The 11,501-nt window shown below is 41.6% G+C and overlaps 1 protein-coding gene across 1 annotated transcript; it reads left to right on the top strand.

Moving 5' to 3' along the window:
- The first annotated feature begins 4,774 nt into the window (after positions 1-4,774).
- LOC138435814 (pneumococcal serine-rich repeat protein-like) lies at positions 4,775-11,104 on the top strand. The gene is made up of 2 exons (XM_069580942.1): positions 4,775-4,780; positions 9,776-11,104. Exons 1-2 carry the CDS (start codon positions 4,775-4,777, stop codon positions 11,102-11,104), a joined length of 1,335 nt encoding a protein of 444 aa, XP_069437043.1.
- The last annotated feature ends 397 nt before the right edge of the window (positions 11,105-11,501 follow it).

The following is an 11,501-nucleotide window of genomic DNA, read 5'->3' as shown; positions in this document are numbered from 1 at the left end:
TTATTACAACCAAGTTTTGTTCATGTGAGTGTCTAATCTCACTCTGCAGAGCTAGCAATGAAATGGATGGTACTGCAAATGTACTATTATATCTCAGTAAGTGAAAAGAAATGCTTTAAACAGAATAGGAGAAGGAAGGGTGTTCATACCCCTAATATGAGATTTTCTCTCTCTAGATCTTAAAATTTTTTGTTCAAGTGATTTGGATATGGAGTTTAAGATTACACAATTCAGGACAGTAAAAAGCTCAGCTTCACAGATTTAATGCTACCCGTATCAAGTTACCCATGACATATTTCACGGAAGTAGAATAATCCAAAAATTTACATGGAACCATAAAAGACTCAGAATTGTCAGAGCAATCCTGGAGGGGGAAAAAAAAAAAAAACCAGGAGGGAAAACTCTCCCAGACTTCAGACAATACAACAATACTACAAAGTTGTAGTAGTCAAAACAGTGTGGTGTTGGTACAAAAACAGACATATGGATCATTGGAACAGAATAGACAGCCCAGAAACACACCTATGATCAATTAATCTTCAACAAAGGAGGCAAGAATATCAAATGGGAAAAAAGACAGTCTCTTCAGCAAGTGGTGCTGGGAAAGTTGGACAGCTGCATGCATGTAAATCAGCGAAGTTACAACACACCCTCACGCTATGCAAAAAAATAAACTGGCTTAAAGACTTAAACATAAGACATGACACCATAAATCACCTAGAAGAGAGCACAGGTAAAGCATCATCTGACATAAATCCGTACCGATGTTCTCTTAGCTCAGTCTCCCAGGGCGATGGAAATAAAAACAAAATTAAACAAATGGGGCATAATCACACTTACAAGCTTTTGCACAGCAAAGGATACCATTAAAGAAAATGAAAAGACAACCTACAAAATGGGAGAAAATATTTGCAAATGATGCAACTGACGAAGGCTTCATCTCTGAAATATAAAACAGCCCATACAATTGAACAACATTAAAAAAAAACAATCAAAAAATGGGCAGAAGATCTTAACAAATATTTCTCAAAAGAAGACATGCAGATGGCCAACAGGCACATGAAAAGATGCTCAGCATCACTAATTATTAGAGAAATGCAAATCAAAACTACGACGCAGTACCATCTCACATTGGTCAGAATGGCCATCATTAAAAAGTCTACAAATAACTAATGCTGGAAAGAGTGTGGAGGAAGGGGAACCCTCTTACACCGCTGGTGGGAATGTAAGTTGATACAGACACTATGGAAGACAGTATGGAGGGTCATCAAAAGGAGGGTCACCAATAATAATAAGCAGCTACTGAGCCCACGCAGTCTGGAGCCCGAACTCGGAAGTGAAGGCTAACTAAGACTTGATGCAGAGAAATAAATAGGTATTTTTTAAAAAGAAGAACCAAATAATGTCATTTGCAGCAACATGGATACATCTAGAGATCATTATTCTAAGTGAAGCAAGTCAGAAAGAGAAAAATACCGTATGATATCACTTATACATGGAATCTAGAATATGGCACAAATGAACCTATGTACAAGACAGAAACAGACTCAGGGACATAGAGAGCAGGCTTTTGATTGTCAGAAGAGAGGAGGGTAGGGGGTGGGATGCACTGAGAGTCTGGGGTTGGCAGACGCAAACTGTTACATTTAGAATGCATAAATAACAAGATCCTAATATATAACACGGGGAGCTATATTCAATACACTGGGATAAACCATAATGGAAAAGAGTATTAAAAAGAATGTATCAATATGTATGTGTAGAACTAGGTCACTTTGCTGTATAGCAGAGATTGACACAACATTGTAAATCAACTGTACCTTAGGGGGAAAGTCTCACCTTCATTTCCCTTCAGTCTTCCGTTTATCCTCCATACTATGCAAACAAACTCTTTCAAAGGAAAGATGTTTGTACAGCTTAAGAAGTAACTTTCTTAAATTGAATTCAGTTAATGGCCATACATGTTAGGCTTTTGCTATAGCTGTAATTAAATCTTGGGTTTCCCAGGTGGTGCGGTGGTAAAGAATCTGCCTACCGGTGCAGGAGACACCAGAGACATGGGTTGGATCCCTGGGTCAGGAAGATCCCCCGGAGGAGGGCATGGCAGCCCACTCTAGTATTCTTGTGTGTGCCCAGTCATCTCTGACTCTTTGCGACCCCATGGGCTGTAGCCCGCCAGGCTCCTCTGGCCATGGAGTTTACCAGGCAGGGATACTGGGGCAGATTGCCATGCCCTCCTCCAGGGGCTCTTCCTGACCCAGGGATCCAACCCACATCTCTGGTGTCTCCTGCACTGGCAGGCGTGTTCTTTACCACTAACACCATGAGGGCACACATACATAATTAAATCTTAACCACTCACTAAAATTGGCCCTAAGAACATCTCTCTAGCCACGCTTAAATATTCTTTGCCTTATTTTACATCTTGTACTTTTCACAAAGTTTGAAGGTCTTTCCTTCAATCCGCATTCTGTTATGCTCTCTTAATTTGAGAAACTGCTTATTTCTTGCAGTATTTTTGTCTGACCATAGAGGGCACAAGGTCATAAAAAGTTAAGTATTTATGCAGGAATGCATAATACCTGTCTGCTCTCCTTTTTATGACTTGAGAAAACGGAGATAATTAACTTACTCTGATGTTTCACATATTGAAGGATCCTTCTGTTTTTTTCAGAGGTTAAATTTAATTTCAAGACTTCACTTTCGATGTTAAAACTATGAAGTGTGTCCTTAACAGAAACTTCTCCAAAGACATGCAGCTGGCCAGTAGGCACATGAAAAGATGCTCATCAAAAAAAAAAAAAAGAAAGAAAGAAAGAAAGAAAAGATGCTCATCACTAATTGCTATTGATGATAGCCATATGTCAATTGCAGAGCCAGCATTTTCAATAGATGTTTCCCTTTACTGAATTTGTATATATTATAAAGAGTACAGGGTAAATCTATTTACTTCAGGGTTAAAAACTATAAAGACAACTCCTGGATTATCCACTTGTTCTGCTAAACAGTCAAATGCATACTTTGTAGATCTGCAAAGAAGCAGAGTTCTACTTTATATAGAATAGAATTACTCTGTCACCTTTAATCTCAATTTCTAATGAGAAATAAACAATAGTGGATACTGATATACTCACTTATTACAGTTATTTTGTGTTATTTTGTTCTATATAGAAAGTTAGTGATTTAAAAAATGCAATGATAGTATTCCAAAAGCACAGGAGAAACAGATCTGGAAATTAGAAATCATAGTAACATAAAGCAATGAAAATTGTAGCTAACTAAACAAAATTTCATCATGGTAATACAAATTCCCAGTATTCTTCCAAGTTCACTGAATGTAATCAGCTATAAAAAGGGATTTTAAAGAGGAACAAGATATCTCCATACATGAGTCTTCCTGTGGCATAAGATGGTACGGTATACTAAAATGAGCACATTTTTAAATGTTAATACCAACTAATCAATTGTAATTGGTATAATTACTGCTTTGCTATTTTCTCCTAGTATTCATTATTGCTGAATACATAATTACAGCGCAGGATATAATTTATTCTTTGGCAATATGTCAATTGCAGACCCAGCATTTTCAATAGATGTTTCCCTTTACTGAATTTGTATGTATTACAAAGAGTGCAATGTAAGCCTATTTACTTCACGGTTAAAAATTTGATAATTTTAGTGAGCAATGAATGTTACTTGTTTCTAAACTACATCTATTAATATTGTTTAGAAAAAGACATTTTGAAAAACAAGGCATCATACGGACAAAAAAGTGTCTGTAGCCCACCAGCATTATAGATGGCCAATCTCTCCATCCTCTGTCCATTGCACTTCTTTCCTTCAAAAGCTGCCAGGCCAAGAATTCCCTGGCGGCCCAGTGATTAGGACTCTTGAATTTTCACTGCCATGGGCCTGGGTTCAATCCCTTGTCAGGGAACTAAGGTCCCACAAGCTATGCAGAGTGGCCAAAAGAACCAAAAGCTGCCAGACCAGTCATTGTCTTAGCAAGACATGTTTCACAGGTGCTCTGATGCTGTGGACACATTGAGGCAACCTTTCTAACAATGCTAACCACTTTACCACCAACTTTAGAATGACAATGTTTTGTTGCCCATTTTTATAACAAGTTTTAAATTTCTGAACTTTTTTCTTGATGTTTTTAAATTGAAGGAGAGTAATGTGTTTAGCTGAGAGCCATCTGGCAGTATAATTGTTGGCGATTTTTTTTAAGTGGTGCTAAGTGCAAAATACATAAAAGTAAGATATTTTGGACAACTGCAAAAAAAAAAAGAAATCAAATGGTGTTGCAATTTCTTTGTGACCTGAAATAGCACTCTGTAAAACCTTCAGCTATGGACTACCTCTGCAGAGCATCTGTGACTTGCAAGAATATTACTGTACAAGGTACCCAACAATGTTCTCCATTAGCCAAGCGTATGTTCTGCCAAGCCATGGTTACAACAAACTCAGTATTTCCTTTTGATTGGTGTTTATTATTTATGCTTAGCTGTTTGTAGCTCTACTGTCTTCCCAAACTGAACTGATGTACATTACCAAAAAAGGTATGTGATCATAGATATTACAGGTTTTATAAAAGGTAGTTCTTGGTGTTCTAGACTATAGATGTCAACATTATTGAGGAAAACTGCTCAAATCAAAATCTGGGTTCAAAAACTTTCTTCAGTTCCATTGTTAAATAGTGTAGATGAAAAGTTGAGTGAAAATATAATTCTCTTGGGTGTTGCAATGTGGTTCACCAGGAAAAGAGTCCAAGATGGAGGTTAGCATGCAAGAAGTTCATTAGGGAGTGTTCCTGGGATCCACACCTGTGAGAGAGTGAAAGAAGGAGTGGGCAGGAAAAGAAGTTGAACTGTTGCAATGAAGACTTCGGTCAATCCCTACTGGGAGCTCTCCATCTGGGATGACACTTTTGGAGTTTTCTGAACTGGAATGGTTTGGTTGGGCCATTGTAAATGCAATCAACTAGTTATTGAATGAGGGCTGCTCCCTGTGAGGTAACATTACACTGGACAAGGTGACTGTCTTCAGCCCAAGGCAAGATCCAAAGAAGGACTTAGCTGAGAGTTACTAGTTGTCTACTCTCACAAAAGCTGGAATGCTTCAGACCTAGAGGAGGGTGATGAGGGTAGCATCCACCACGCTGAAGCTGACAGCAGTAAAAATTCTGTGCAAAAATCACCCTAAGAATCTACAGCAGCTCTCTGCTCACTCCAGGTCAATCTAAACCCCTCCTCTGGTTTACAAGAACCACCATAATTTGACCTTACACTACCTAGTAAAACCCTACTTCCCGTGAATTCCCAACTGTGATTTTTATTTTATTTAATTTTTAATTTTTATTTTTACTTTATTTTACTTTACAATACTGTATTGGTTTTGCCATACATTGACATGAATCCACCATGGGTGTACATGCGTTCCAAAACATGAACCCCCCTCCCACCTCCCTCCCATAACATCTCTCTGGGTCATCCCCGTACACCAGCCCCAACATGATGTATCCTGCATTGGACATAGACTGGCGATTCGTTTCTTACATGATAGTATACATGTTTCAATGCCATTCTCCCAAATCGTCCCACCCTCTCCCTCTCCGAGTCCAAAAGTCCGCTCTACACATCTGTGTCTCTTTTGCTGTCTCGTATACAGGGTCATCATTGCCATCTTTCTAAATTCCATATATATGTGTTAGTATTCTGTATTGGTGTTTTTCTTTCTGGCTTACTTCACTCTATAATCGGCTCCAGTTTCATCCATCTCATTAGAACTGATTCAAATGTATTCTTTTTAACGGCTGAGTAATACTCCATTGTGTATATGTACCACAGCTTTCTTATCCATTCATCTGCTGATGGACATCTAGGTTGTTTCCATGTCCTGGGTATTATAAACAGTGCTGCAATGAACATTGGGGTACATGTGTCTCTTTCAATTCTGGTTTCCTCAGTATGTATGCCCAGCAGTGGGATTGCTGGGTCATAAGGCAGTTCTATTTGCAATTTTTTAAGGAATCTCCACACTGTTCTCCATAGTGGCTGTAGTAGTTTGCATTCCCACCAACAGTGTAGGAGGGTTCCCTTTTCTCCACACCCTCTCCAGCATTTATTGCTTGTAGACTTTTGGATCGCAGCCATTCTGACTGGTGTGAAGTGGTACCTCATTGTGGTCTTGATTTGCATTTCTCTAATAATGAGTGATGTTGAGCATCTTTTCATGTGTTTGTTAGCCATCTGTATGTCTTCTTTGGAGAAATGTCTATTTAGTTCTTTGGCCCATTTTTTGATTGGGTTGTTTATTTTTCTGGAATTGAGCTGCATAAGTTGCTTGTATATTTTTGAGCTTAATTGTTTGTCAGTTGCTTCATTTGCTATTATTTTCTCCCATTCAGAAGGCTGTCTTTTCACCTTGCTTATATTTTCCTCTGTTGTGCAGAAGCTTTTAATTTTAATTAGATCCCATTTGTTTATTTTTGTTTTTATTTCCAGAATTCTGGGGGGTGGATCATAGAGGATCCTGCTGTGATTTATGTCGGAGAATGTTTTGCCTATGTTCTCCTCTAGGAGTTTTATAGTTTCTGGTTTTACGTTTAGATCTTTAATCCATTTTGAGTTTATTTTTGTGTGCGGTGTTAGAAAGTGACTAGTTTCATTCTTTTACAAGTGGTTGACCAGTTTTCCCAGCACCACTTGTTAAAGAGATTGTCTTTACTCCATTGTATATTCTTGCCTCCTTTGTCAAAGATAAGGTGTCCATATGTGTGTGGATTTATCTCTGGGCTTTCTATTTTGTTCCATTGATCTATATGTCTGTCTTTGTGCCAGTACCGTACTGTCTTGATGACTGTGGCTTTGTAGTAGGGCCTGAAGTCAGGCAAGTTGATTCCTCTAGTTCCATTCTTCTTTCTCAAGATTGCTTTGGCAATTCGAGGTTTTTTGTATTTCCATACAAATCTTGAAATTATTTGTTCTAGTTCTGTGAAAAATATGGCTGGTAGCTTGATAGGGATTGCATTGAATTTGTTCAACTGTGATTTTTAAATTCAGTCAAGTAAATGGGCTCACATCTTTATTTCTGTGCACACTTTTCTTCTTCTCTATCTGAATCCCAATTCCACTCTCTCTCCTTTAAACTTTTATACACACATTATTGTACTCTCATCTCTGAGTTTGCATCCCTTGGGCTTTGCCACAAAATTCACTCCTTAATTATAAATGTCATTTCCAATGTTTTTCATCTACCATATTAGTGGGTGTATGATAGACATTGAATGGATTCAGAGGTTTAGAGACAAAAGGGATTTCAGAGACCATTTAGTCCAACTTAATTTTACAGATGACTTAACAGGCTCAGAAAGATTAATCTTCCTCTGAACTCCCACATTACTTTGTTTGTAACTCTTTTATGGTATTTATTGCTTTCTTTTTTTTTTTTTAATTATCTTCCTACCTGTTTTACCAGTCTTTATCTCTGTTTTTAGAGACTACTTCTCTTCTTCTGCTTATTGCTTACATTCTGGTATTCCCTAAAGCTCTCTTTTGTTGTTTTATGTGGGATTACTATTCCCATAGGCTTCAACTACTTCCAATAAGCTGATGACTCAATAATCTGGATCAGGGGTCAATAAGCCTGACTCCCCAGCAGTTTTTCATTTGTTTGTTTTGGCCAAGAAGCTTGGTTTGCAGGATCTTGGTTCCCCAATAAGGGACTGAACCCAGACCCCAGCAGTGAATGTGCTGAGTCCTAACCACTGGACCACTGGGGAATTCCCTCTCCACTGTAACCTTGAGGCAATTCCACCTGGATGTTTTGCAAGAGAGGTGTTAATCACTCTGTACCCCTTATATTGAACTGGCTACCCAATCCTATTCATTTACTTTGGACATGTTGCACTAATCCTGGTTTCTTTGTATTCACTGCCACTTGTCATGAATTCAGGTCCTCCTTGCCTCTAAATGATAGGAAGAGCTTCTTCCCTATTTTCCTTATAACCATTTTTTCCTACTGCTGCTGCTGCTGCTGCTGCTAAGTCGCTTCAGTCGTGTCCAACTCTGTGCGACCCCATAGACGGCAGCCCACCAGGCTCCCCCATCCCTGGGATTCTCTGGGCAAGAACTCTACCACTCACCCTCAAAGCTGCTACCAAAGTAATCGTCCTTCCAAAGTTAGCCTAATAAGTCATTCCTTTCTTTAAAATTCTTAATTGGCTCTTTGTTACCTATAATTAAAACCTGAACTTTTTATAGTGGCATACAAAACTTTTCAGAGAGAGGCAGATAGTGAGCCTAGTGCTTAAGTCAAGCTTCCAGGAGTAAATTTTGATGCGCACCTATAGCTCTGTGACTTCAGGCAAGTTTCTTTATTCTTTGTGTCTGTTTCCCATGTGAAAAATATATACAACAATCGAACCTGTCTGACAGGGCTGTTGTAAGGAATATGTGAATTAATAGACATAGAGTGCATAGAATGCCTGGAACAGTGCGTGGCACGTGTTAAGCTCTGCTACAGATTCTAAAATTAAGACAAGTTATCTTTTATGTCTCATTTACCAATACATTATCTGAATGCAATTCTTAAGCCATAGTGAAATTTTCATCATTCTCCAAACTTATCATGACGTGCCCTTTCATTATTTCATCTCTTTTCATATGCTTTTTCCTCTCCTTAGAATACTTTCTCCACTTGCTGCTGATGAGTTCATGCTTATCTTTCAAGGAGCAGGTAAGGGTCTTAGTCTCCTTGCAGTCTTCCCTAATATCCTTCACCGTGTAGCAGTTATGTTCTTTTGTACCTGCTTTCTAAGTTATAGACACGCTTTTATATTTCCTTGCCACATTTTATGTTAGAACTGCTTGTTTCTTTGTCAGTGCTGCTAGGCATCAGGATGTGGCTCCTAGAGGCCATGTTTTTATTTTTTTGGCCACACTGCTCGGCAAATGTGATCTTAGTCGCCTGATTAGGTATCGAACTTGTGCCCTCTGTGGTGGAAGCATGGAGTCTTAACCACTGGACTATCAGGAAAGTTCTCCTAGCATTTCTCATAGGGCAGGTCTACTGATAACAAACCCCCTCAGTAATTTTGGTTTGGTTTAAAATCTGGTAATGTTTTCACTTCTCCCTCACATCTGAAGGACAGTTTTCCCATGGATTCTTGGTTTAGTTTTTTTTTTTCTTTTGGCACTTTAAATATATTGGCCTGTTGCCTTTTGGTCTCCAAAGTTTCTGATGAGAAATCTGCTAAAAATCTTACTGAGGGAAGTTTGGAACCAATCACTTCTCTTTTGCTGTTTTCAACATTTGTCCTTTGCCTTTATCTTTTAACAGTTTGATTATAATGTACTTTGGTGTGGGTCTCTTGGAGCTCATTATATTATGCTTGGATTCATTAAGCTTTTTGGATGTTTATACTTGCGTTTTTCAATTTGAGAAGTTTGGGGCCATTATTTCTTCAAATAATTTCTCTCTTTTCTCTCTTGGATTCCTACAATGTTTGTATTAGTGTATTCGATGTTGTCACCTAGGTTCTTTAGATTCTGTTTAGATTTTCTGTTCTGATTTTCTTCTTTTTCTTTCTACTCGTTAGACATGATAATTTCTGTTATCCTATCTTCAAATTCATTGATTCTTTCCTCCACCTGGTCTGCTATTAAATTCCTCTAGTTACTGTTCATTTTTTTCCCTCATATTTTAAATTGTTTATTTACTTATTTATTTTGGCTGTGCTGGATATTTGTTGCTATGTGGGCTTTCCCTCTAGTTGCAAAGAACAGGGGCCACCCCAGTTGTGGTGCGTGGGCTTCTCATCGCAGAGGCCTCTCTCTTTGCAGAGGCCTCTCTCATCGCAGAGGCCTCTCCCATCGCTCTCACCGCAGAGGCCTCTCTCACCGCAGTGGCCTCTCTCACCGCAGAGGCCTCTCCCATCGCTCTCACCGCAGTGGCCTCTCTCACCGCAGAGGCCTCTCTCACCGCAGAGGCCTCTCTCACCGCAGAGGCCTCTCTCACCGCAGAGGCCTCTCTCACCGCAGTGGCCTCTCCCATCGCTCTCACCGCAGAGGCCTCTCTCACCGCAGAGGCCTCTCTCACCGCAGTGGCCTCTCTCACCGCAGAGGCCTCTCTCACCGCAGTGGCCTCTCCCATCGCTCTCACCGCAGAGGCCTCTCTCACCGCAGAGGCCTCTCTCACCGCAGTGGCCTCTCTCACCGCAGAGGCCTCTCTCACCGCAGAGGCCTCTCCCATCGCTCTCACCGCAGAGGCCTCTCTCACCGCAGAGGCCTCTCTCTTTGCAGAGGCCTCTCTCACCGCAGAGGCCTCTCCCATCGCTCTCACCGCAGTGGCCTCTCTCATCGCAGAGGCCTCTCTCACCGCAGTGGCCTCTCTCACCGCAGTGGCCTCTCTCACCGCAGAGGCCTCTCTCACCGCAGAGGCCTCTCCCATCGCTCTCACCGCAGAGGCCTCTCTCATCGCAGAGGCCTCTCTCACCGCAGAGGCCTCTCCCATCGCTCTCACCGCAGAGGCCTCTCCCATCTCTCTCACCGCAGAGGCCTCTCTCACCGCAGAGGCCTCTCCCATCGCTCTCACCGCAGAGGCCTCTCTCACCGCAGAGGCCTCTCTCACCGCAGAGGCCTCTCTCATCGCAGTGGCCTCTCTCACCGCAGAGGCCTCTCTCACCGCAGAGGCCTCTCTCACCGCAGAGGCCTCTCTCACCGCAGAGGCCTCTCTCACTGCAGAGGCCTCTCCCATCGCTCTCACCGCAGAGGCCTCTCTCACCGCAGAGGCCTCTCTCACCGCAGAGGCCTCTCCCATCGCTCTCACCGCAGAGGCCTCTCTCACCGCAGAGGCCTCTCTCACCGCAGAGGCCTCTCCCATCGCTCTCACCGCAGAGGCCTCTCCCATCGCTCTCACCGCAGTGGCCTCTCTCACCGCAGTGGCCTCTCTCACCGCAGAGGCCTCTCTCACCGCAGTGGCCTCTCTCACCGCAGAGGCCTCTCTCACCGCAGTGGCCTCTCTCACCGCAGAGGCCTCTCTCACCGCAGAGGCCTCTCTCATTGCAGTGGCCTCTTCTCTCATTGGAGAGCACAGGCTCTAGGGCTCACGAGCTCCAGCAGCTATGGCTCCTAGCTCTAGAGCATAGGCTGAAGAGCCGTGGCACACAGGCTTAGCTGCTCCTCAGTGTGTGGGATCTTCTCAGACCCCACACGGGAGACACGGGATCAAACCCGTGTCTCCTGCACTGGCAGGCAGACTCTTTACCACAAGCCACTGGGAAAGCCCCCCCTGTTTCATTTAATTTATTGTAACTTTTGGCTTTGGAATTTCTTTTTGGTTTAATTTTATGTTTTGTATCTCCTTGAATATCTTTCAGACAGTTATTTTAAACTCTTTGACTAATAGATCTGCCATTTTGTCTTTCTTAGGGACACTTTCTATTGGTTTATTTCTTTCCTTTCAGTGACTGTACTTTCTTGTTTCTTTGTATGCTTTGT

Source organism: Ovis canadensis, chromosome 1 (assembly GCF_042477335.2).
Source record: "Ovis canadensis isolate MfBH-ARS-UI-01 breed Bighorn chromosome 1, ARS-UI_OviCan_v2, whole genome shotgun sequence".
Taxonomy (NCBI): Eukaryota; Metazoa; Chordata; class Mammalia; order Artiodactyla; family Bovidae; genus Ovis; species Ovis canadensis.
This window is presented reverse-complemented; position numbering and strand designations above follow the sequence as displayed.